This window comes from Ceratotherium simum, chromosome 3 (genome assembly GCF_057802395.1).
Source record: "Ceratotherium simum simum isolate JZ-2026a chromosome 3, ASM5780239v1, whole genome shotgun sequence".
Lineage (NCBI taxonomy): Eukaryota > Metazoa > Chordata > Mammalia > Perissodactyla > Rhinocerotidae > Ceratotherium > Ceratotherium simum.
In genome coordinates this window covers 23,968,078-23,993,360 of record NC_141902.1, presented here as the reverse complement: position 1 = coordinate 23,993,360, position 25,283 = coordinate 23,968,078, and the positions used below count along the sequence as shown (strand labels likewise).

At 60.1% G+C, this 25,283-nt stretch overlaps 2 protein-coding genes across 2 annotated transcripts; both read left to right on the top strand.

The window, feature by feature from the left end:
• The first annotated feature begins 458 nt into the window (after positions 1 to 458).
• CARMIL3 (capping protein regulator and myosin 1 linker 3) lies at positions 459 to 17,131 on the top strand. Its single transcript, XM_087429060.1, has 41 exons — positions 459 to 498; positions 610 to 750; positions 1,995 to 2,089; positions 2,328 to 2,378; positions 2,477 to 2,536; positions 2,621 to 2,736; positions 2,955 to 3,052; positions 3,280 to 3,350; positions 3,452 to 3,525; positions 3,760 to 3,835; positions 3,920 to 4,008; positions 4,483 to 4,577; positions 4,807 to 4,893; positions 5,105 to 5,214; positions 5,355 to 5,432; positions 5,997 to 6,073; positions 6,155 to 6,259; positions 6,354 to 6,423; positions 6,902 to 6,983; positions 7,112 to 7,208; positions 7,375 to 7,429; positions 7,509 to 7,681; positions 7,908 to 7,976; positions 8,194 to 8,287; positions 8,374 to 8,472; positions 8,890 to 9,018; positions 9,198 to 9,311; positions 9,752 to 9,927; positions 10,718 to 10,805; positions 10,935 to 11,072; positions 11,357 to 11,420; positions 11,565 to 11,773; positions 12,169 to 12,269; positions 12,920 to 13,235; positions 13,576 to 13,704; positions 14,335 to 14,401; positions 14,499 to 14,588; positions 16,097 to 16,215; positions 16,298 to 16,478; positions 16,651 to 16,761; positions 16,887 to 17,131. The coding sequence occupies exons 1-41, from the start codon at positions 459 to 461 to the stop codon at positions 16,910 to 16,912; spliced, it is 4,260 nt and encodes a 1,419-aa protein (XP_087285186.1). The 3' UTR covers positions 16,913 to 17,131.
• A 3,356-nt stretch (positions 17,132 to 20,487) lies between these two features.
• CPNE6 (copine 6) lies at positions 20,488 to 25,283 on the top strand. Its single transcript, XM_014780472.2, has 15 exons — positions 20,488 to 20,655; positions 21,091 to 21,270; positions 21,607 to 21,681; positions 21,836 to 21,910; positions 22,071 to 22,154; positions 22,245 to 22,334; positions 22,683 to 22,787; positions 23,015 to 23,101; positions 23,341 to 23,400; positions 23,668 to 23,801; positions 23,879 to 23,933; positions 24,025 to 24,076; positions 24,415 to 24,548; positions 24,697 to 24,933; positions 25,146 to 25,283. The coding sequence occupies exons 1-15, from the start codon at positions 20,488 to 20,490 to the stop codon at positions 25,281 to 25,283; spliced, it is 1,674 nt and encodes a 557-aa protein (XP_014635958.1).

Sequence of the window (25,283 nt, the reverse complement as noted above, 5' to 3'; positions counted from 1 at the left end):
GAAAAGGGAGGAGCCTTGCAAGGAAACCAGGGTAGGGGTACCCAGGCCCACAAACAAAAGAAATGGGTTCTGCTCACGGTGCCCGAAGAGCAGGTGGCACGGAAAGCAGGGATGCTGCCCCCAACCCGGGACATGGCCCGGGCTCCAGGGGGCACGCGCAAGGTGTCACACGCGGGCGCTGGCGGGAGGGGTGGGCGCGAGCACGCGCGGGGTCTCACGCGGCTCGGACGCGCGGCGCGCATGCTCAGCCCGGCGCCTCTCCCGGCGGGGCGGGAGACCTGGCGTTCCGAGGCGGGGGAAGGAGCGCTCGCGCAGCCGCCCCTGACCCGAGCGCGCTCGCGGCTGCTGCAGCGCTCGGCGCCTGGGCCCTGCCGAAGCCGGGTCTAGCATGTGCCGCGGCTCCCGGGGGCGGCGGCGGCGGCGGCTCCTCTGCAGCAACAGCAGCAGCAGCGGCCGCCATGGCCAAACCCAGCGCGGAGCTCACCCGCGAGCTGCAAGGTACGAGGCTGCGGTGGTCTCTGGGACGCCCCGTCCGGGAGCATCCCAGCCCCAGTGCGTTCCTCCGCGCGATACACCCCAGCCCCAGTGCCTCCCGCCCCCCTCCCCAAGCATCCCGGCTCCAAGGCAGCACCCCCTTGCCCCTGCATCCCAGCTCGCGGCATCGCTGTCCCCGGAGCATCCACCGCTGCCCCCCTCACCCTATCAGGATCTTCCTGTCCCAGAGCCGCCCGTCCCGATCTTCGGTGACAGGTGCAGTCCCCTTGCGCTCCCTGGGGCTGATTCTCAGCGATACTGGCCCACCCCTCGCCCAGGTGTCTAGTCTCCCCTCCGGAGAGTCCCCGCTTCCCCGCCGGGCGGGGCCAGGCCCGCCCCGCCGGGCGGTGGGAGCTGCCCCTGGTCCTGACAGCCTCTTGGCTCAACACCCTCCCTCCTCCCAGCCCCGCCCCGGAACTGGCCATGGAGAGCCCCGATAGCAGCCGGGCAGCGCCCAGGCCAGTGGGGCACAGAAGGGAGTCAGGGAAGAGGGCCTGGATTGGAGGTAAAACCAAGAGCATGTTCTCTGCAGCTCGCCTTCCACAGCCCCTGTCCCGGCCGGCCCCCTTCTCGCTACCCTACACCCACACCTCAAGGCCTCTCCTGTTCGCATGGTTCTCAGACTCAGCCCAAACCAAGGCCCGACCCCCAAGCACTGCCACAACCCTGACCCCCAGAGGCGGGAGCGCAGGCTAGCCCATGCAGAGACCAGGACGCTCAAGGATACTCAGAGGCATGCTGTGCCGTGGCGATTTCCCACACCTCCACACACACACACAAGCCCACTCATGAGATGTGTGTACACACATCTTTACAGAAACTGCACCCCCACCACACACTCACACTCTCTCTCTGGGATATCTGGATGGTTCTGCCAGCAGATGAGTATGGGGCTCATTTAAACCCTAACTCCTTCCCACCCCCCACCCCCATTCACACCAGAACTGTCTGGCTCTGTGCTCCTTTCACAACTGCAAGCACAGCATACTCATTCACACTTATCCATCCCCACCAATGTCACACATGGGCTCCACGGCATCTTCAGAAGGCTTGCACACACACATAGTAAAAGGCAGATGCTCACACCCAGACCACCTAGAACATAGTCAAAAGGACACCCCCACGCCCCCACACACTGACTCACTGTGTATGTGTCAACGGCTGCTGGAGAGCACGGGTTGGAAAAATCCTTCACACCCTCAGAAGTGTAAGACACCCTCCCACAGACAGTGTCACTCAGCGACTGTCCCCTGACTTAGGGACATCAGGAGTCAGAGTTTTCTCCACACCCCCTTTAATAGGAAGAGAAAAGTCACTCAAAAAGGAAAAGTCTCTGTCCCCATCCTTCTTTGTCTCTCTGTTTCTCTCTCCTCCCCTCTGCCCCTGTCCCTGGAGATCCCTGGGGAAGTGGGGGGACAAGAGTAAAGGGAACTCTGAGCATGCTCCCCCCCAACATGCAGACAGCATCCGGAGGTGCCTGAGCCAGGTGGCTGTGCTCCAGCAACACCGGGTGAAGCTGGAGACGAAGCCCAAAAAGTTTGAGGACCGAGTGCTGGTGAGGGCAGGGAGCCTGGGGGCAAGGGGAGACAGAGGCGGGGGAGAGCTGAGGAGACATATCCTGGGGGAGGGGCAGGCTGGACTGGGCAGATGTCCAGGAGCCTAGGGTGGGGCATGAGAGAGAGAGGACCCCCAGATAAGGGGTTGCACACAAGCTGAGGGGGCTAAAGGAGGGCAAGGGGAGTCGGGCCGGGAAGCTGCCATTTGCTGCTGACATTCTTTTCCTCTCTCTGAAGGCCCTGACCTCTTGGCGCCTCCACCTCTTCCCCCTTAAAGTCCCAGCCAAGGTGAGTTGGGCTGAGGAATGGGAGAGCACCTGTCATGCTCCCTCCCTAGCCTGGCAGCCAGGCCCTTCCCATGAGCTGAGCGTCCCCATGCCCCCTAGGTGGAGAGCTCCTTCAATGTCCTAGAGATCCGCGCCTTCAACACACTCAGTCAGAACCAGGTGAGCCAGGGCTCGGGGCCCCACTACTGGGCTGGTGGGAGGAAGGAGTCGATATGTGAGGTCCTGCTGCCCCCTGCCCCTCAGATCCTGGTGGAGACGGAGCGTGGCATGGTGAGCATGCGGCTGCCATCCGCTGAGAGTGTGGACCAGGTGACGCGCCACGTGAGCTCTGCCCTCTCCAAGGTCTGCCCTGGCCCTGGGTGAGTGGCAAAGGAGGAGTCCCCCAAGGTGTTAGACAACAGGAGACTTCTCCTTCCCTCCCTCGCCCCTTCCCCTGGACCTGGGCTCCTGGGACACCGAGGAGAAGAGCTCTCACGTTCCCACTCCTGTTTTTCCCTGGGAATCCAGAAGCTGTAACAGCGGAAGAATTGAGAGCCTCTTTCCACCCCTTTCTGGGATGGATTTGTTCGTTTTGCAGATGTCTAATCCGGCGTGGAAACGCAGACACCCCAGAAGGGCCCCGAGACACATCCCCCAACTCTGAGACTTCCACATCTACCACTCACAGTGTCTGTGGTGAGCAGGGGCACGTTGAGGAAAGTGGGACCTAAAACACCCCGCCCTTTGTCCAGAGTCCTCTGTGTACGGGGCTTTGCCTGCCTGAGGACTACACGGCTCCCGGACCTCAGAGGTGTAGCAGGAACCCAGGACACCAGCACATAAAATGACTGACTGTCCTTGAACTGCAAGCCTGTTCCCTACCCTTTACCCCTTGTGGAGCCAGCCCATCTCCTGCCCTACAGGTGGCTTCTCCGAGACCTACGCTGCCCTGTGTGACTACAATGGGCTGCACTGCCGTGAGGAGGTGCAATGGGTGCGTTGGGCAGGACCCCAGCAAGCGGGCAGGTGGGAGCCGGAGGGAGGGGGCAGAGGAGGGGTAGGGGAGTGGGTGTGAGCCAGTTCCACCTCTCCAAGGATGTGGACACCATCTATCATGCCGAAGATAACCGGGAGTTCAATCTTTTGGATTTCAGCCACTTGGAGAGCCGGTAAGCATATAGGTAGAGACTCACTCCTCCCGCGTTCCAGCCTCAGCTCAACCCTGGCCCTTCCAGGCTCTCCCTTCCGGTCTCACCTGTACCCCAGCTCTATCTCCCCAACCCCACCCCACACTGCCTTCCATCCATCCAGGCTTTCCCCAGCCCAGCCACCTCATCCCTAGTCTCTTCTTTCCTGCCCCAGCCACCTGCTCACCACTTTTCTGACCCCTTCCATCTCCCCAGAGACTTGGCCCTGATGGTGGCAGCCCTGGCCTACAACCAGTGGTTCACCAAACTCTACTGCAAGGACCTGCGCCTGGTAGGGACTAGGAGGGGCGGGGGGGGGGGCGGATAGATCAGTGCCCCCTCTGGCTCCTGATCACAGCACCCACTCTGTCCTCAGGGCTCTGAAGTGCTAGAACAGGTGCTACACACCCTGAGCAAGTCGGGGAGCCTCGAAGAGCTGGTGCTGGACAACGCCGGGCTGAAGACGTGAGACCAGCCTCCTTGGGCAGTGGTGCCCCCTGGATGTAGTCTTAGGGTCCCAGACCTCAGAGGATGATTCAGGCCTCTGAGCTGTCTCACCCAGCTCCTCACTTTACAGAAGGGGAGACTGAGGCCCAAAGAGGGCACAAAGCATGTCAGTGGTAAAGCTGGGACTCAGACCTAAGCCTCCTGACCCCCAGGTCCATGGCCCTTCCCCAGTATGCCCCATGCCCCACTCCCTTCTTCCATCAACTCCTGAGCAGGATGGGCTGCTCCAGTCTCGAGGACCCAAAGCTGGGCTTCGTCCCAGCACGACTTCCCAGGTGTTCTGGAGTGGGGACAAGCTCCCTGGCAGGCCCCGAGCTGCTCCCCACCTCTGGGGGGCCTCTGACCGTTGCAGCCCCAGCCAGGCAGGCAGGTGGAGGAGGAGGGGAAGACCAGGGGCTGGGACAAACAAATCCTTCCTCCCCTTCCCTGAAGGGACTTTGTCCAGAAGCTGGCCGGGGTGTTTGGGGAGAACGGGAGCTGTGTGCTGCATGCCCTCACTCTGTCCCACAACCCCATCGAGGACAAGGGTGAGCCCCAACCCTGCATCCTGCCCCCAACACAATGCAGACCCCTGTCCTAGCCCAGAGCCCAACCCGGGTCTGAACAGGGGCTCTCCAACCTGATGCCAGCCCCTGTCTCAACACTGCCATCCTTGACCCCAGAACTGTATCACGCTCGAGCCCCCATTCTGACTCTGCACCACCTGTGCCCACCACCCAGCCTTTCACTGGGTCCATTTCTCTCTCCACACCCCAGGTTTCCTCAGTCTGAGCCAGCAGCTCCTCTGCTTCCCCACTGGCCTCACCAAACTGTGCCTGGCCAAGACTGCCATTTCCCCTCGAGGTACTTGCCCTGGGACCGCTGACCTCTGACTTCTGACCCTCCCCCAGCGCTGCCTGGGGTGTTGAGCCCCAGAGGCTTAGCCAAACACTCACACAGCATCCCAGGGATCAAGGAAGGGAGAGGAGCCACATTTGGGGACCAGGGAAGAGTTGTGTACAAGGGGAAGAGGTGGGGTTAGGGGCCAACCCAGCTCAGTGCCCGCTGTGCTCAGGGCTCCAGGCGCTGGGCCAGACCTTCGGGGCCAACCCGGCCTTTGCCAGCTCCCTTCGATACCTGGACCTGAGCAAGAACCCTGGGCTGCTCGCCACAGAGGAGGCCAATGTGAGTCCACGGAATGTAGCCCCAAACCCCTGCTGAAGCTCGCTCAGGCTTCAGGGCCTGGGGGGTCTCTGCCTTGCAGCCCGGGGGTGGAGGGGCTCTATCACCCCTTCCCCTGCAGCCCCTCTCTCCCTCCGTCCCAGGCCCTCTACAGTTTCCTGGCCCAGCCCAATGCTCTGGTGCACCTGGACCTGGCAGGGACTGACTGTGCCATTGACTTGGTGAGGGGTTGCTGATGGGGGAGCCAGACTGAGGTGATTCGGGGAGGCCAGGGGGGGTCTCTGCCTCACCCCCCTCCTTGAGTATGGGGGTGGGCAGAGCTGGTGGGATGACCTCAGGTTCAGCTGAATTATGAAGCAACGCCCCTAGCTCACACCTGTGCAGCACCTTATCCGGGTGGCAGCCCAAGGTTGTGCTGGCTGTGCCTAAAAGCACTCCATTCCCCAGCTGTGAGCCCTAGCACAGGGCTGAGTCCACGAGGAGGAAAGGATGCTTTCCTCAACTTAACAAGGCACCTTATGAGCCCGTGGTGGCCCTGGCTTTCCACATCCACTGCCCATGAGCCTCTCCACCACCCCTGGGGCCCAGGCAGAGAGTAGACCCACTTTTCACAGAGGGGAAACTGAGGCATTAGAGGCGAAGTGGGCATCCACAGTGCAGCTCACACAGACTGACTGCAGAGAGTGAAGAGCCAGGACATTGATGGGGAGGGAGGAGGAGTCCTCACCCACCCCTCCCGACACCCCCCCCAGCCAATATGAGACCCACCCTGTCTCTCCCCACAGCTTCTGGGCGCTTTACTCCATGGCTGCTGCTCCCACCTAACCTACCTCAACCTGGCGCGCAACAGCTGCTCCCACAGGTGGGAGCACGAGGGGTGTGGGGAGGGATGGGGCAAGTCGTGGGCATGCCCCTCCCTTGCTGACCCCAGGGGTCTCCACAGGAAGGGCCGGGAGGCCCCACCGGCCTTCAAGCAGTTCTTCAGCAGTGCCTACACACTGAGCCACGTCAACCTGTCAGCCATGAGGCTGCCCCTGGAGGCCCTCAGGTCGGGTGGGTGCAGGATTGGGGGGCATCTGAGGAAGAACCAGGAGAGAAGGGGGTGAGGGGTGAAAGTGGGCCTGCTGACCTTCCTCCCACAGGGCGCTGCTCCAGGGCCTCTCCCTCAACAGTCACCTCAGTGACCTGCACCTGGACCTCAGCAGCTGTGAGGTGAGCCCTCAGTCCCCCAACCCCACTGCCTGTCCCCACCCATCGCCACACCGTCCATTTCTCTGACCTAAGTCAGAAACCCTGGCTCCATCTTGCCTCTGTGCTACCCCTCTGCCACCCCCAACCTGACCACACCCCCACTTTCCCCTGTTAGTCTGTGTCTGCATCCCTCTTTCCAGAGGTCATTTTCAGCCTCCATTATCTCCCCCCTTAAAGCTTTGGGCTGGGAGATACCAGACATTCCCACCAGAGGGCAGGAGCAAGCTGTCTCCGGAGGAGCGGCCTGGAGACTTCTGGCTGAAGGGAGGGGAGAGAGCCCTAGGGAAGGATCTGGTGTGAGGGAACCTCCTGATTTTACACCCGAGACCTGATATGACCTTGAGTCCTGGCCTGACTACTCTGGTCTCTAAGCATTAAAGGTGCCCTTCCCCCTACCCCCATCCCTGCCTCCCCGCTCTACCCCACCGTGTCCCTGCAGCTCCGCTCAGCAGGAGCCCAGGCTTTGCAGGAGCAGCTGGGGTCTGTCACCTGTGTGGGCAGCCTGGATCTGTCAGACAATGGTGAGTGGGGGTGCTTCCCTTCCTGGGGGCCAGGTGGTGACAGAGGCCTGGAGTGTGGGGGAGAAGCCCTGAGGAGACTCCAGGGAGCCTCGGGCCTCAAGGCCAGGCCTCTCTCATCTACTGGCCAGGGTTCGACTCGGACCTCCTGACACTGGTACCTGCACTTGGCAAGAACAAGTCCCTCAAGCACCTGTTCCTGGGCAAGAACTTCAATGTCAAGGCCAAGTGAGGCCCCCTCCCTGAACCCACAGACCCTCACTCCATCATTCACCTATCCTTTTGGCTCACCGTATTACCTCTGGCCCCCTCCCTGTTCAAGCCACCTCTCTGCCCCTCCAATAGCATGACCCCAGCCCCCTCCCCTCCTACTCTGAGCCCCGACTCCCCACAGGACCCTGGAGGAGATCCTCCACAAGCTGGTGCAGCTGATCCAGGAAGAGGACTGTGTGAGTGACTGGGCCTGGGAGGGACCTGCAGTGGCGGGGGCTCCAGGCACTGGGCCCAACCCCCCACTCGCCCACACAGTCCCTGCAGTCACTGTCAGTGGCGGACTCCCGGCTGAAGCTTCGCACCAGCATCCTCATCAATGCCCTGGGCAGCAACACCTGCCTGGCTAAGGTGGACCTGAGCGGCAATGGCATGGAGGACATCGGGGCCAAGATGCTGTCTAAGGCCCTGCAGATAAACTCCTCCCTCAGGTGGGGCCCACAGCTGGGCCTTCTGACCTGGAGCCCCAGCCTCCCCCCACAACACACGTGCCCTCCCTGCTTGCCTCGCTGCTCTATACCCCAGCTTCCAGAAGGACCTCAGTCCCAGAACCATTTCTCAGGAAAGCAGGGAGGGCTCCAGAGAGGGATTGTGTCCCTGCCCTCTAAGAGGGACTCAGAGGGAGGGGTAACAAGCCGGCACTCACTCTCTCCCCAGAACTATCCTATGGGATCGGAACAATACGTCTGCCCTGGGCTTTCTGGACATTGCAAGGGCCCTGGAGAGGTGAGTGGTCCAGGGCCCTGCCCTGACCCGCACCCCCAGCCTCGCTGTGCCTGGACCAGGCCTGAACTACGCCAGCCCACCCCAGCCTGCTTAACCTATTTGCACAGAAATGTTAGGAGGGCCAGACGAGGGAAATGGTCAGCAGGGGGTGGGTTTTGGGGAGCAGAGGCCTCTCCTCACCTCTTCCCCCACCCAGCTGTGCTACTGTGCCCCACAGCAACCACACACTGCGCTTCATGTCCTTCCCCGTGAGCGACATCTCCCAAGCCTACCGCAGCGCCCCCGAGCGCACCGAGGACGTCTGGCAGAAGGTGGCGGCCTAAGCAGGGTGGAACAACGAGGGGCAGGGGCCAGCCCCCATCCCCAGGCCTGACCCCAGCCACCCCATCATCTCCAGATCCAGTGGTGCTTGGTGAGGAACAACCACTCGCAGACGTGCCCCCAGGAGCAGGCCTTCAGGCTGCAGCAAGGCCTGGTGACCAGCAGCGCCGAGCAAGTAAACGTTTCCCTCTGGGACACATGGGGCACGCATGGGGCTTGCAGGGCACAGGAGTGATGTGATAGAGTGCAGGGGTGGGGCATGAAAGAGGCATCGTGTGGTGCCCATAACTGGTGTGGGAGAGCAGAAAGAGAGGACATTCTGAATTGGGTCCCCAAATAGGAGAGATCATGTGGGCAAACTGGGGGATCCCCAGACAAGGGGTGCACGAGACTATGGGAGCTCCACTGGGCATTCAAGAAGTGCATCCCAAGAAGAAGTGAGAACAGGCCATCCAGAGACATCACCACCACCCCATCAGTGCCGGCGCCAGTAGCACTGCCCAAGGGGCCCAGAAATGGGGCATCTGGGTTCCCACCTGAGAAGAGGGGGGCACAGGGGTCCCCCCTGACACTCCTGCCAACTGTGCTCCAGATGCTACAGCGGCTGTGCGGACGAGTGCAGGAGGAGGTGCGGGCCCTGAGGCTGTGCCCACTGGAGCCTGTGCAAGATGAGCTGCTCTACGCTCGGGACCTCATCAAGGACGCCAAGAACTCCCGGGCGGTGAGCCCCCGCAGCGCCCCCCTTCCCTGACAGTCCGGACAACCCAAGGAGGCCAGCCATGCTAACCCAGAGTGCCCAGGCCCTGCCCCGAGCATCCGCCCTCCTAGCCCAGGGCCCCCAGGGACCTAGTATGGCCTGATTCTGGCCTTCTGATCATAACCCCTTCCCTCCTTCCACAGCTGTTTCCCAGCCTCTATGAGCTGGGCCACGTATTGGCCAACGATGGGCCTGTGCGGCAGAGGCTGGAGTCAGTAGCCAGTGAGGTATCCAAGGCTGTGGACAAGGAGCTGCAGGCAAGTCCTGGGAGGGAGCCCAGTGTTGACCAAGGCCCTAAGCTGAGGGCCGAGGTCAGCACGGGGAGATTACTGGGGGCAAGAGAGAAATGCAGAGTTGAGACAACTCACACTGCCACTGTGCCAGGCTTTGCTAGAAAACTGGCTTAGATTTTTTCTGCTAGCTTCAATGTTGGCCCCTGAACTCTGACCTCTCCCCTCTGGATCTGACCCTTGATCTGACTCTCCCTTGTCCTTATGGTAGGGTGGAAAGGGCACTGACCAAGATGTGGGGAGGCCTGAGTGTCGGAGGCTCTGCTGCTAACCTGCCCTGTGACCCTGGTGGGCCCCTCAGTCCCACCATGGGGAGCTGGAATGGACAGGCTAAGGTCCTTTCCACTGTGGTGCCAGCCCTGACCCTGCTTCCCTCGGGGCTCTGGCCTCCCTTCCCCCACTACTAGGTGATCCTGGAGTCGATGGTCAGCCTAACGCAGGAGTTATGCCCTGTGGCCATGCGGGTGGCCGAGGGGCACAACAAGATGCTGAGCAATGTGGCCGAGCGCGTCACTGTGCCCCGGAACTTCATCCGAGGGGCGCTGCTGGAGCAGGCGGGCCAGGACATTCAGAACAAGCTGGAGTGAGAGGCCGACCAGGGCGGAGGCGGGGCTGGATTTGGTCCAGGGCACTTAGGGACTTTGGGCCCAGCTATCAGCAATAAATAATGAATGGCACAATCTCCATTGCAAAGGATAAATCTTTAACCAACTGCAGCTTTGCTATTTAGGGTCTGACTGATCTTTGCCCTGGAAATCTAAGTGCTGAGCCTGGGTTTAGGAGCCAGGGCAGTGCACACACAGGGGCACACACACACAGCCACACACAGACACCAAGAATCGCCTCTCAGAAACAAAGCCCAACCTTCTCCGAGGCAGGGACGAAGAAAACAATGTGAACAGGGTGAACTACACTGTCTCCCCAGCTCTCCTCGCCCCCTAGAGCTCTTCCATTCCAGGTGCCACCACTCACCAAAGCAAAGGAAAATTATTACACATACCGTGAAACAGCCAGGCTCAAGAAGAGATGGTTTCTGCAGAGACCAGCAGTGTTCACTCAGCACCCCAATTTACCCAGCTCTGCCCCACTGGAGCTCCAGGGGCCTAACCCGGAGCCCCCCTTGCTCCTTCTTCTCCTCAATTGCTCTTTACCCACCCTACCCACCCACATACACCTAGGCTAGGGGTCAGTGGGTGGGACCAGGTATGCCTTCATGGAGACATGAGTGTGGTGGACCCAAGGTGCCTCCGACAGCAGCCGTGTTCTCCGTGGATGACCAGGCTGGCTAGTCTACTATCTCAGGCATCTGGGGAAGGGGGGCTGAGGCTCAGGGGCAGGGAAGAGGGGCTGAGCAGCCTCACCTGTGCCCACAGTGAAGTGAAGCTCTCAGTTGTCACCTACTTGACCAACTCCATAGTGGATGAGATCCTGCAGGAGCTGTACCACTCCCACAAGAGCCTGGTAAGGCTTCTGAACCCTGACCAGGCCTCGGCATGCCCTGCACCCCACCTCGGCCCATCTCCCAGAACCTCAAGGCCCTGGGAGGTGGGCAGCTTCCTTGAGATCCTGTTCACACCTGTCCTTCCCCAGGCCCGGCACCTGGCCCAGCTAAGGACACTATCAGATCCACCAGGGGGGCCAGGCCAAGGGCAGGATCTGTCCTCCCGGGGCCGAGGCCGGAATCATGACCACGAGGAGACCACAGATGATGAACTTGGCACCAACATCGTGAGCACCCCCACCCTTCACTCCCCCCCTTAACCTGGGCCTGCCCCTGCTGCAAAACACTGTCCCCTTCACTTCTCTGGACTCCACTCCCCGCTTCACTGGGCCTGGTCACATCCCCCAGCCCCGATCCAGCCCAGTTTCTTCCCTCGTCCCAATGCCTCAGCCACCTGAGGAGAGCAAGGCGGCATGGACTCTAAAGAGAAGGCTTTATGAGGAATGGGAGGCTCCAGGTGAGGTTCCTGGGACCTGCGGCCTGGCCCCACCTTCCATCTTCATTTCTGCAGGACACCATGGCCATCAAAAAGCAGAAACGCTGCCGCAAGATCCGGCCGGTGTCTGCCTTCATCAGTGAGTCCCCCGGCCTCAGTTCTAATTTCCTCCAGGTCCCCGCACCCTTCCCAGGCCCTGGCTCCCTTTCTTTTTTCTCTGTCCCGCCAGCCTGCTTCCTCCCTGTCCCTCCTGCTAGTCCCTCTAACACTGCTGTCCCCACAGGTGGGAGCCCTCAGGACATGGAAAGCCAGCTGGGGAGCCTGGGGATCCCGCCCGGCTGGTTCTCAGGACTCGGGAGCAGCCAGCCCACAGCTAGTGGCTCCTGGGAAGGTCTATCAGAACTGCCCACTCACGGCTATAAACTAAGGCACCAAACACAAGGCAGGCCCCGGCCCCCCAGGACCACCCCTCCAGGACCTGGCCGGCCCAGCGTGAGTCCCTAAGTCCTCGCAAGAGGACCAACTTCGCTTCACAATACCAGAACCAGGGGTGCTGGCTTTAGGACCCAAATGCCAGAGGTGCCAGCCTTGGGGGATCGGGCAGGGGCCCAGGCAGGCCACCAAACAGAGGAGGGATTATCCAGGTTGGATGGGAGCTAGACCTTGTCACAGACAGGAAACCTCTGTCTGCCAGACAGTGGTGGTTCTCATTTTGGTGAAGGATAGAGCCAAGAGCCGCCACGCTTAGGAAATGCCCAGGCGGACTGAAGTATAAATTTCCATGGGGCCAAGAAGAGGCAAATCCAAGTCCAAAGGGGAAGGCCCTCGGTGGGTGGGAGGGGCTTTCTGACCCAGAAGAGATACCCTACAGACTTCCCTCCCAGCAGGTGCCAGTACCTGGGACCCGTCAGGAGAACGGGATGGCCACCCGCCTAGATGAGGGGCTGGAGGACTTCTTCAGCCGAAGGGTCATGGATGAGAGTTCCAGGTGTGGCGTCTAGACACACTCCCATTTTCAGCAGCCCCGAGGCCCCGGAAGGGCTCCTATGTCCTCCCAGCTCCCATGGAGGCCTTTCCAGTGGCAGTGCCCCAAAGCCAGTCTCCCTGGGACATTTCCCCCACGTTCTCATTCTTCCCCACCCAGCCCTTAGCTCCCATGCTCTCTGAATCTCCTCAGGACAGCAGGAAAGGATGGGACCAGAGTGAACCACCACAGTGGATGGTAGGGATAGGGTAGGGAATGGGGGTGTGCTGACCCCTAGGATGGGATGACACTAGTAAGAGGCCTGGAGGGTATGTTCTCTGTCACTGTCCTGCACAGACTCCCCAGCATCTGTCCAGAAGGAACTGGGTCACTTGGAGAGGTGGAGAAAAGAAAAGGGGGGAGGGGTGCCTGGGAGGAAAGAGTGGATGGGGATGAAGGATTTTGACAGGGAAGGTGAAGACACCGTCTCCCCTGAGAACTAACTGGAAAGGTTTACAGAGCGGCAAGAGAGACTAGATGAGGGAGGAAAGCCGGAGGTTTATTAACCCAGGACTGGACTAGCACCAGCAACCCCCTGGGCCCTCAGCGACCTCTGCATCTGACGTTCACATCTCCCCACGGCTCTGTCCTTAACTCCCCCTGACCCTGCCCAGCTATCCCCGGACTCTGCGGACCCTGCGGCCAGGCCTCTCGGAGCCACCACTGCCTCCACTCCAGAAGAAGAGGCGCCGAGGCCTGTTTCACTTTCGCCGGCCCCGGAGCTTCAAGGGGGACCGGGGGCCGGGGTCCCCCACCACCGGGCTCCTCCTCCCTCCACCCCCGCCCCCACCCCCCACTCAGGAGAGCCCCCCCAGCCCAGACCCTCCCAGCCTCGGCAATAACTCCTCCCCCTGCTGGAGCCCGGAGGAGGAGAGCAGCCTCCTCCCTGGATTTGGGGGAAGCCGGGGGCCTTCCTTCTGCAGGAAGATGGTAAGTGAAAGGGGGTGCTGCATCCTCCACATTTGCTGTCCCACGCATGGCCACCTGCCCACCCCACCCCAGGCAATTAGTGGGAGGATGCTAGGACTCAGGGTTCTGGGGAACTGTGCATCCCAATTCCAGGCTCCTTAAGAGTGGGCTAAGCCTGGTGACGTGGAGCATGCTGGGAGTGTGGCATGCAGAGGACAACAGACTCCTCGGAGGGCGGGGGTCCAGCAGGGCTTCCCCGGGCTGGGGGCTCAGAGGAGCAGCAGCCCTCCCCCACAACCTTGCTGCCTGTGGAGCCCCTTCTCCATTGGGAACTGCTTGTGAACCTGAGACCTTGTTCCAGGGCACTGAGGGGGCAGAGCCAGGGGAGGGCAGCCAGGCCCCTGGGACGGCACAGCAGCCAAAGGTCCACGGTGTTGCCCTTCCTGGGTTGGGAAGAGCCAAGGGTTGGAGCTTCGACGGGAAACGAGAGGTGAGGGGAGCCGGAGGTGAACTGAGGGTCCTGTGGGTCCCTGTCTACCACCCTCCCCTTTCCGCGTGCTGTCCCAGGCGGGCAGTGAGAGAGAGTGGACAGTGACATTAGAAGGTGTTAGCTACAGTTCTGCCCGTCCCACACTGGCCATGGGATCCTGGATGGCTCTCTTAACCTCCCAGAGGCTCTACTTCCTTGTAAAATGGGTGGTCATAAAAATACTTACCTCTAGAGCTCTGTTTCCCAAACTGGGTGATTTTATGACGATTTTTACCTTCTCCACATACCACCTGTATTATTGTTTACATAATATTTTTATTTAAATCGATTCATCTTTTTTAACTCAGTCAGGACTTAAGCATTATCATCTTTAAAATCGCGGGCTTATTGTAGTCATCATGGTTTTTTCTACTATACATAAAATAAACACATAACTATTAAAATAACAGCATTTTCACTCTTATAAACCATTTCTCATGCCCCTAGGGTGGTGTGAGTGCTACTCTTTGGGAAAAACAGTCCAAGTGTCTAGGGACGAATGAGATGAGATGCTGGAGCAGAAGCCTCTTGTTAACTGCAGTCTCTGCAAGGAGGGGACTTTTCTTATGACCTGACTCAGCTGTCTTTCAGGGCCCAGGCCCAGACCTGGAGGGCAGTGTCCAGGCTTGGCAGAAGCGGCGCTCTTCGGATGACGCAGGTGAGAATGGTGGCCCTCACTGCCTTCCTTTGGGCCCTCTCTCAGGGGCCCCTCCTAACTTGCCTTTCCCTCCTCCCATCCCCTCCCTCCACCCCAGGACCCGGAGCCTGGAAGCCCCCGCCACCCTCTCAAAGCACCAAGCCGAGCTTTAGCGCCATGCGCCGAGCAGAGGCCACGTGGCACATAGGTATGAAACGCCTCTTCTCGGGCAGCAGCACTGAAGGCCCAGGGTGTGTCCAAAGAAACAGAAGCCATGGCCCCTGCACTGGGGAACATACAACCAATGTGGAGCAGTAAGAAGTCAACGCAGTGAAGGTGTTTAAGGATATTTACAAAGCTACATGCAAAAGAGACAGACAACCCAATCCAAAGAGGGGTCCTGCAGAACGAAAGTGGCTTCGCCAGGGTTAGCAGACAGGAACACTTTGTGGATGGTTCCAAAGAATTTTCTAGGGCAGAGGCCACCTCTGGCCCCCATCAGCAGAGTGACACCCTCCATAAAGAAGGCCTCTCTCTGCACCTCAGCTGAGAAAGAGGGTGGGCAGTACTAGCCATGCCAGGCCCACCTCAGATATTCCAGTCTCCTCCAAAAATAACTTGCCAAGCCATCCTCAGCTCACTCAGAAAGGTGCCACAAGGAAGGGGCAAGAGTCCTGCCCTGGAGGTCAGAACCCTGGGGGTTAGTCCCGGCTCAGCCACCACCAGCGGTGTTGACCTTAAACAAGTCATTTACCTCTGGCTCCGAGACTCTGGAGGAATAAAGGGGAGGGGATGATGGTATGACACTTCCCTTCTGCTGGGTTCAGAGCACCTTTCACTGAGGGAGCCACTAAAGGAAAGCTGGTCAACTCAGCATCAACTCAAGTTGATGATGCTCCAACCACACTGACATGGACAAATCTCCCTATAGACGTAGACACTCCCTCACCCTCCTCCACTCCCATCCCAAGGCTAGGGCATAAGGGCATGGTGCAGAGCCAGGCTGGCCAAGGCTTGGCAATGCCTCTGTTCCTGCCCCATCCTCCAAGGCTGACGCAGCACCAGGGGCATCTTTGCTGATTATCCCATCCCACACACGGACTAGTTAAAATACCCAAAGCGGGGCTCCATCCTTCATTTAGGAGACCACAGTAGTCGGATGCTCCTCTGCACACACACCTGCCGCCAGCACCCTCCAGGTCTCTCTCACTCACACCTCATGGGAACACAAACAGACAACACCTTCCAGGTGGCAAACCCTCAGGATCCGGTTGCATAAAGCCACAGAGGTGAGGGGAGGGGGGAGGTGAGGGCACCTCTCCTCGAGGCTTTCACCATCTAAATCAGACTGGCAGAGTCCTGAGAATGCCAGGCTGCAGCCTTGGCAGGGCCCCGGGGCACTGCAGCCCTGGATAGGCAGCCATGCCTGAGGACCCAGCAGGCCCTGCTCTGCCCCGGCAGGAACGGGCTCAGGCCCTGCTCTTCAACAGGGACAGCCAGGCCAGAACCCCCTCCAGAGGTGATGGGCTCAGGATGATCCTGGGGACCAGAGCTAAGGAAACCTGAGACAGAAGGGGACATCAAAGGCAGATACCTAGGAGCAAATGGGCTTGGAGGGGGGAAGTCCTGGCCTCCAGGGCTTCATAGGGACGGGGACAGAGAGGGCTCTGCAAAAATGCCTTTTCCTGCAGTTTCTCCTCTCTTCCTATCCCCTAGCTGAGGAGAGCACCCCCAACCACAGCTGCCAGAGCCCCAGCCCAGCCTCCCCAGATGGGGAGGAGGAGAAGGAAGGGTCCCTACTTCCAGAGAGGACGGTTCCCACTAGGAATGCCAAGGTGAGGACCAGCAAGGCGGGTGGGGAAGGCGCTTTGGTGAGCCAAAGGACGGACGGACTGACCCAGCATCTTCTTCTGCCAGCTGCAGGACACCCCTTTAGCTCCACGGCCTCCCAAGCCAGTGGCAGTGCCCAGGGGCCACTGCTCCTCCCAGGAGCCAGGGGGCAGGGAGGAGGCTGAGGCTGGGGGTGCAGCCCCAGGAATGAACAAACCCCGGCTGCGGCTGGGCTCACAGCAGGACCAAGAGGAGCCCGAGGTCCAAGGTCTGCCACCTGGCGGGAGGGGGCTCGGAGCGCCTCTGGGGTCTTGCTGCCCACATTGGGTCCCCTCCTGGGGCAGAGAATGAGCGACAGACAACCAGGAGTCACAGCCTGGATGGGCGCCCAGCCTGTGGGCCCCACTCGTGTACCAGGCCTACCCTGACTGTCATTCCAGGGCCCCCGGATCAGGGCCGCAGAACCGCCCCCCTGAAGCCCAAGAGGACACGGCGGGCACAGTCTTGCGACAAGCTGGAGCCTGATAGAAGACGGCCCCTTGACCCCACAGGTGCCAGTGGGGTGGGCGAGAGGTCGGTCCCCCTTCCCACCCATCTGTCTGACATGGCGCCCCGACACTGGGCAGCTGGCTCTCCCTGCCCAGGAAACAGGGCTCCCTGGATTTGTCCACAACAGGAACCAGTGAGCCAGGAACAGACTGACAGCGACTGCAGCACCCTCCCCAGCCCTTCTCTCTGACATGTGCCTCACAAGGACTCAGACCCCACCCACCCCCCACCTCCAGGCCCTTCTGCCAGCCCCCGTCCCACAGGGGCAGGAAGGCAGGATGAGGCATGGGGGACAGGAGGTGGGGGACAGGAAAGGAGGGAGCAGCCTGGAGAGAGGGAAGCCCTGGATGCCTTGCTCGCTCTGCAGAGAGCTTAGGGGTGGGGCCCTCTCCTCTCCTGAGAGGGCGGACCTGTCCCTCTATCCCCAGGGGCTCTCTCCCCACTTGTATAGAATAAAAAACAAAATCACCACCTGCCTCAAGTGTCTGCTGTCTTCCGCATTCACTGGCCCGCTCCCCACCATCTGCTCCCCTTCCCACAGGCCCCCGCAGTGGGAAAAAGTGAGGAACACCCCACAGGGATGGAGCTGGGGCTCTGAGAGGAGAAGAGGGAAAGACCAGAGATCTGCTGGATGGGAGGGGACTGACAAGTTCCCAGGCCAGGGAGGGTGTTATGTGCACGGTCTGGGTTGAGCTGGCTGGAGAAGGACCAAAATGGCAGAAACCAATACCAGTGTGTGTCCAGCTTTGAGGGGTGCAGTGGGATTGGTGTACCAGGAGGAGAAGGGGGAGCAGCATGCTGTGTGTGTGTGTTTACGCACAGACAGGCTCACTAATGGTGGAATTAAATGGTATTGGGTCATCCTGGGATCACCATCAATAGTCAGAAATCTCAACAGTAGAGTGGCCTGTAGGTGAGCAGAAGCGAGAGTGAGTCTATGACCTGAGAAGATCAACAATTAAATTAATTGTTTCCATTGGGGTGCTAACAAACACTAGCTTGGCATTCAAGATTCCACTCCAGAGCCACCTCCTCTGTGAAGCACTTCCTGATACCTTCCCCCAACTCATCCAAATTGAACCCTCCCTCTCTGTGGCCTACTACACCCTGAACGGGTCCGTAACTTTGCACCTGTCACACTTAATTGCACTTGTGTATTGGCTCATCATCTCTCTGCGAGTCTGTCTGTTCTATATACATGCACCTCCCCTAGGAGCAGGAGCTGGGTCTTAATCACCATTGTAGCCCCAGCCCCTGGCACAGTGCCTGGCACCTGGGAGATGCTCGATAAATGGCTGCTACCTTAATATACGAGCAGCTTAGGATATGGAGGGTGAAGATGTTCTGGTAAACCCTCTTGCGTACTCATCCCAGATCACCATGTACCCACGTGGCTCCCCAGACAATTGCTCACTTTCCCTGGTCTCACTAGGGAATGACTAATGTCTTGTTTCTTCAAGATCTGTGCGTGCCATGGCCCCTCCCACAAGGATGTGGCTATATGGGTTGAATCTCGGGGTGGGGGGGTGAATTGCGGGCACCAGGAAGATGCCTTGGGAATCAGTCCTTCGGCACATCTCCCCACCGGGCAGCCCCCATCTTTAGGGGGCTGCATGACCAGGATGTGAGACGGCATGCCCTTTAGCAGTTGGGTCCATGTCCTTGTGTCTCCGTGTTAAAAGGTGGCTGGGGAACTGGCCCTCATTCTCAAAGCTGTGAGGTTCGGAGTGGTACGTGATGGTTCTTAATGAGCACGTGAAGATCTCCATTCTGTTGTATTCGGGTTGGTGTGAGTGAGCGTATGTGTGTGTGTGTGACAAGTATAGCCCAGTGTTCTTTTATATGTGACTGTGAATATCCTTAACAAGTGCGATGTGGAGAGTGTTGTGAGACGGGATGTGTTTCCCTCTGTGTATCCGGAGGGCTGTCACTGTCGCAGTGTCAGGGTACGTTTATGTGTTGGCGCCTGTGTGTGTCAAGATATGTGCGAGCCTGTGAGTCGTGGGTGCATGTGTCCCCATCATTTCCCAGTGTGAATGTGTGTGTGTGCACACACCACCACAATGTGTGCATCTCTGTGATGCTAAGCGTGGGTGTGGCGTGAAGGGGAAGATGTGTGTCACTGTGTCTGTGGGGGTCCTGCCTCTGCCACCCCTAGCCCGCCCTCCTCCCCCAGTTCTGTGGCTCCCTCCCAGGCAGCAGCCCTGCCCCTCCCCTCTTCTCCCTCCCAACCAGTCTGTGCGGGGGGAGCTGGTGCTGCAGCCCCCCCACCCCTCCCCATCCAGGCCCCATAAATAGCAGCAGAGCCGGAGCCGGAGCCGGAGCCGGAGCCAGCGCCAGCGGCTGGAGCAGCAAAGGAGTCAGGGCCAGGGCCAGAGAGCCGGAGAGAGGAGCCCCCCGCTTGAGCCCAGGTGAGCCCACCCTTCCTCCCTAGCCCAGCTCCAGCCTGGCCAGCCTGGCCCAGTCTCCATAACAACATCTCCCCCAGCCCCCAGAGGGGTCCCCAGTCCTGCCCGATCCCCTCGCCACCACATGCCCCTGCCCATCTCAGGGGATCTGCGAGAACTGGGAGACTCATGGCTGGACGGCAGAGACTGCCCCCCCGCAACCCAGACCCTCCCTCACATATCCAGAAAGGCATACTCAGTGGGGGAGGGGGGTATCCAGCCAGAGAAGGGTCCCAGTTCTGAGCGAGGTACAGGAACTGTCACACCCTCCTGAAGACAGACACACGACTAGAGGACACACACACAGGGAGGGGGCGTTCAGACACACCCATGCCCGCTTGCTGGGGGAAGCATGACATGAGAGCAGACAGCCTCACCCTGAGATGTGGACAAACACAGAGAGATAGACCAACCGACAGTAAGCTCAGCCAGTGTACCCCTGCCTGCTGCTGCCCGAGGCTTGGCACCACTGCTGGGGGAGGGTGACGTGCGTGCATCCCACAGGCAGCATGGAGGGGGCTGTGGCTCCCCAAAAATCCTGTCGCTAAGAGACAGTGCCAGTGCTGCCAAGAAGTGTGAGAACAGGGGAGGCGGGGAGGGAAGCCAGAGTTGTCATAGTGGGAGCCCCCGCCAGGAACCTGGAGGAGCTTTCAGCAGGGACAGGGCTCTGCCTGCAACTCACCAAGCCCACCACCCCTCCCTTTCCATCAGCTGACCAGAAGGTGAGTGGGGGTGGGAGGGTGGATAGGGATAGCCCTGCCGGGCACCTTGCAACCTGCCTCCTCCTGCCCACTGCAGACTCCATTCCTAACACCCGTCCTCTTCAGACTTCCAGGGGCCCCTCCACCCCCTTCCCTACCCCCTTGCCCCAGTTCAGCTCCCTCATGCCAAGACTGAGTGCAGCACTGGCTCAAACATCAGTCAGGAAATAGCAGAATGTGCTGAGGCAGCAGAAAGCGTGGATCAATTGATGGCCTGGGAGCCAAGACTGCTGGGAACCCCCCGGTGCTCCAGCCCTCTCCAGCCCCATCCGTGCACACTAGGCCAGCAGGGGTGACAGAAGCACAGGGCTGTGCAGGAGTGAGAGGCTCAGGTCCTCTGCCTTCCCCTGCTCAGAGCTCTGGGAAGCTGAGCCGAGGGTGGGGGAAACAGGAGGTCCATGAGATCCCAGGGCCTCAGGAAGCAGGACAAGGGGGTGGGGGCGGGCTCCAAGAAGGCAGACCCCTCCCCTGGCAGGTGTTTCCTTTCCAGTGTCCAGGTCATCTCTGTCCCCACAGTGACATGTCGGACCCTGAGATGGGATGGGTGCCTGAGCCCCCAGCCATGACGTTGGGGGCCTCGCGGGTGGAGCTGCGGGTGTCCTGCCACGGCCTCTTGGACCGGGACACACTCACCAAGCCCCACCCCTGCGTGCTGCTCAAGCTCTACTCCGAAGAGCAGTGGGTGGAGGTGAGAGCGGGCTGGGGTCTTTCCTTCACTAACCTCCTGGCCTGGGAAGGAGGGAGGCTGGGTGGGGGCAATGAAAGTCTTATAGTGGAACTTGAGGATTCTGAGGGGTTTCTTCTAGGCTGTGTGGGTAACCTTGGAGACAGGTATGCCATCATTACGAACACAAACCATTTTACAGCTTCTACAGCCCAGAGCCCCAGAGGGTCCCCGGATGGCACCAGAGGCAGTGGCACAGCTTCCAACGGCCTTATGAGAGCCCCAGAGGGCTGACAGTCCAGTGGGCTGGCAGCACCCTGAGCTCGGGGATCAGCCTAGAGAGGGAAGAGCTAGTCGCTGGGGATGTGGAAGTCCGAGGAAAGCTGGCATGAGCTGGGTGGTCCAGGGCAGGGAAAAGTAGCCTGGGTTCCCACAGGGCCCTCACCCCTCCTGCCGCAGGTGGAGCGCACAGAGGTGCTACGCTCCTGCTCCAGCCCTGTCTTCTCTCGGGTGCTGGCCCTCGAGTACTTTTTTGAGGAGAAGCAGCCCCTGCAGTTTCACGTGTTTGATGCCGAGGACGGAGCCACCAGCCCCCGCAATGACACCTTCCTGGGCTCTACGGAATGCACCTTGGGCCAGGTCTGCATTCCCACCCCACCCCAACCCTATCAGCTTCTGCCTCTAACAGCCAAAATATCAGAGAGCGTGAGCTCTGGAGCTAGTTCAACTGCCGCTTAAACAATCTCTGCCATTCACTGGCTGTGCAGCCTTGGGCAAGATACTTAACCTGTCTGAGTCTTAGTTTCCTGGGGTCACAGTGCCTACCTCTTAAGGTTGCTGTGGAAATTAAGTCCAACCCTAGCCCAAGTGCAGCCCCTGTGGGTACTCAAAGGGCAGTCATTACCCTGTCCATTCCACCCTGGCCAAGGCAGGTGGGGGCGTCACAGCTGGGTCTCCCTCCACCTCCATCCCCAGATTGTGTCACAAACCAAGGTCACTAAGCCATTGCTGCTGAAGAATGGGAAGACTGCGGGCAAGTCCACCATCACGGTAGGCGAGGTCCCCTGTGCTCACCCTTGGGCAGAGCGTTCAATGCCCCTGCATGGACATCCTGGTGACATCATGCCCCTCTGAAGGGAAAGGGCATAGGGTGGCCCTTGTGGTAGGGGATGGGGGAGTCCTGCCACTTGTGTCCCCCTTGCAGATCGTGGCTGAGGAGGTATCTGGCACCAACGACTATGTGCAACTCACCTTCAGAGCCCACAAGCTGGACAACAAGGTTGGAACCCCAGAGTCCAGGCCCCCATCTCCCCTGTTAGAGAGCCTAGGCCTCCTACTCAAGACAAATCCCGGGGCCCCAGTGCTGCTCTCTTCTCAGTGTTAGCCGCCTCCCCCTGCAGACCTCACCAGGCTCATGGGCCCTTTCCGCTGTCCCCCAGGATCTGTTCAGCAAGTCTGACCCTTTCATGGAGATCTATAAGACCAACGGGGACCAGAGTGACCAGCTGGTCTGGAGGACCGAGGTTGGTGCCTGGGGCTATGGGGAAGGAGGGAGAAAGAGCCGAGTAGGGAAACCTAGATAGGAGGTGACCAGCCTCTGGGGCCTCTCCAAGGTGGTAAAGAACAACCTGAACCCCAGCTGGGAGCCGTTCCGCCTGTCCCTGCACTCCCTATGCAGCTGCGACTTCCACCGGCCTCTCAAGGTGAGGCCCCACCACCAAGGGCAGCCCACTGGAGCATCAGGCCTCTGCCTGAGACCTTCCCCCTGAGTGTGGCAAGCCCCTTCCCTCTCCTCGTGAGACAAGCCCTTCCCACTGTGGCGTAAAGGACCAGTCACAGCTCAGTGTTCTTACACTGTGTGCCTTGTATCAGAGGCCAAAGTCCCTGCCAGACTGAGCCAAAGCACGAAGTTCAGCAGGTGGCCTCTTTGGGGAGGTTGAGGATGTCTGTTTGGGCCTAGAGACCATCAGGCCCCTACCTCCCTGCATGCCTCCCCCTGCTGCCAGGAACCACTGCAAAGCATCCCTGACCCTGACCCTCCCCCACCTCAGTTCCTGGTGTACGACTACGACTCGAGCGGGAAGCATGACTTCATCGGCGAGTTCACCAGCACCTTCCAGGAGATGCAGGAAGGAACGGCAGACCCTGGGCAGGAGGTGCCACAAAGACCCCACCCCACTCCCAGAATCCCACCCAGATCCCTGGGAGAATCCTGAGGGTGCGCCCGCCATATGTCATAGGAGGTGGAGAGGGTGGAAAGCGCCCCGGCCCAGCCTAAGGACTGAGCCATGGGGGTCTTATTCTGGGGGGCTCTGCTGGAAAGGGGATGAGGGGTCATCTTATGGAATTGTGACCCTGAGCTTTTGGGGCATGTGGGGTCTAGATGCAGTGGGACTGTATCAACCCCAAGTACCGGGACAAGAAGAAGAATTACAAGAGCTCGGGGACCGTGGTGCTGGCCCGGTGCACGGTAAACCCCAGTGCCTTCCTAAGCCCTGGGCCAGCCCCCACCCGACCACAACCTCACATTCAACCAACCCTGCCCTTCTTTCAAAGACCACGTTCTCTGCTTCCAGGAACTTGCCCTTTCCCAACATGAACTTCAACCTTGAAAACTCTGGTCCCTCCACTTCCCCCACAGAAGCCCCACCCAGCTCCCTCCTCAAAGGACCATTCATCCCTCCACTTTGCCTCCCTCCCTCCTGCCAGGTGGAGAAGGTGCACACCTTCCTGGATTACATCATGGGCGGCTGCCAGATCAGCTTCACGGTAAAGGCCCAGGAGATGGGGACACAGGCAAGAGGGACACAGGCTAAGTGCATAGTGAACTGAAGGAGCCCAGAATCCCCACTGTGCCTACTTGGGCCTCTCATGAGCCTTAGCACTGTCGGCCTGTTCCCCTCGCCCCACTCCATGAGGAGGCTACCTATGGGCTCACCCGGATTCATCTCAGTCCTCCCTACAGACCCTAGCTCTGGCCTAGCCTCTCTGTTGGCTCTCATGGATGCAGCATGCCCCTTTCCCCATCCCCACCAGGTGGCCATTGACTTCACCGCCTCCAATGGGGACCCGAGGAGCAGCCAGTCCCTACACTGCCTCAGCCCCCGCCAGCCCAACCACTACCTGCAGGCCCTGCGTGCAGTGGGGGGCATCTGTCAGGACTATGACAGGTAGGAGAAGGTGGCGGTGGGGGGACAGGCAGGGAGCCCTAGCCCGATGGGCCCCCACAACCTTTTCTTCTCCCCAGTGATAAGCGGTTCCCAGCATTTGGCTTTGGAGCTCGAATTCCTCCCAACTTCGAGGTAGGCCGGGGTTGAGAGGAAGGCAGGAGACGGTGGGAGAGTCAGACAAGAAGGAAAGACATCCCCTCGCTGCCTCACCTTACCCTCACAGGTGTCCCATGACTTTGCTATCAACTTTGACCCAGAAAATCCTGAATGTGAAGGTAAGGGGGAGATTCCCACCAGCCCTGCCTCCCCCGCTCCCTCCAGCTTGCTGCACACCCTGTACACCCCACAGCGGAGCACAGACTCCATTCCTGTGGGCCCAGTTCCCTGAGCCTTCACCCATCCAGTGCCTGTCTTCATTTGGTAAGACTTCCAGCTCCTGGCTCAGCATCTGCCCACCCAACTCCCCCAGCACCTGGACCATCCAGCTCTCCTTCTGCTTAGTGAGGAACCTGGGGGGCAGAGCAGTCCTGAGACAGGGAAGCACCTTATTGCTTCAAGGGTGTCAGAAAGGGCTCTCTGCTAATCTGTGCCAGCCTCATCGCTTTGCCCACAGAGATCTCGGGGGTCATCGCCTCCTACCGCCGTTGCCTGCCCCAGATCCAGCTCTATGGACCCACCAACGTGGCCCCCATCATCAACCGAGTGGCGGGGCCAGCCCAGCGGGAGCAGAGCACCGGCCAAGCCACGGTGAGGAGACCAAGCAGACAACCAGGCGCTGCCCCGAGTGTCCTCCGGTGGGGCCAGGGCCAGGGCCAGGGCCAGGGCCCCAACTTGAGGCGGGTGCCAACGACCTTGCACGCAGAGCCGACACTTCCTCCCCTCTGCCTGCCCTCAGAAGTACTCCGTGCTGCTGGTGCTCACGGATGGCGTGGTGAGCGACATGGCAGAGACCCGCGCCGCCATCGTGCGCGCCTCCCGCCTGCCCATGTCCATCATCATCGTGGGTGTGGGAAATGCCGACTTCTCCGACATGCGGCTGCTGGACGGCGATGACGGTCCCTTGCGCTGCCCCCGAGGGGTGCCCGCGGCCCGCGACATCGTCCAGTTCGTGCCCTTCCGGGACTTCAAGGATGTGAGTGCCCGGCGCCCTCTCTTGGCTGAAGGACTCCTCAGGTCCTCATGCCCCCAAATCTGACCTGTCTCTCCTACGGTGTTGATATCCTGCGAAGACTCTGGAGCCCCCGCCCCGCCACCCCCGGGTGGCCAACCAGAAGCCCCGCCCCCTTATTTGACCCCGCCTCCCCGACTCTTCCGCCGCTAACCACGTCCCCGCCCCCACCCCAGGCCGCACCCTCTGCGCTAGCTAAGTGCGTCCTGGCCGAGGTGCCGCGGCAGGTGGTGGAGTACTACGCCAGCCAGGGCATCAGCCCTGGGGCTCCCAGGCCCTGCACTCCAGCCACCACCCCCAGCCCTAGTCCGTGA

What these genes read in the sequence shown, in the direction of transcription:
- CARMIL3 (XM_087429060.1), top strand. Translation starts at nt 459, where the DNA reads ATGGCCAAACCCAGCGCGGAGCTCACCCGCGAGCTGCAAG. An exon ending in TGGACCTCAGCAGCTGTGAG is followed by an intron (nt 6,424 to 6,901) that starts GTGAGCCCTCAG and finishes GTGTCCCTGCAG; the next exon opens with CTCCGCTCAGCAGGAGCCCA. An exon ending in GCTTCGACGGGAAACGAGAG is followed by an intron (nt 13,705 to 14,334) that starts GTGAGGGGAGCC and finishes GCTGTCTTTCAG; the next exon opens with GGCCCAGGCCCAGACCTGGA.
- CPNE6 (XM_014780472.2), top strand. Translation starts at nt 20,488, where the DNA reads ATGTCGGACCCTGAGATGGGATGGGTGCCTGAGCCCCCAGCCATGACG. An exon ending in CGGCAGACCCTGGGCAGGAG is followed by an intron (nt 22,788 to 23,014) that starts GTGCCACAAAGA and finishes TGTGGGGTCTAG; the next exon opens with ATGCAGTGGGACTGTATCAA. An exon ending in AGAAAATCCTGAATGTGAAG is followed by an intron (nt 24,077 to 24,414) that starts GTAAGGGGGAGA and finishes CTTTGCCCACAG; the next exon opens with AGATCTCGGGGGTCATCGCC.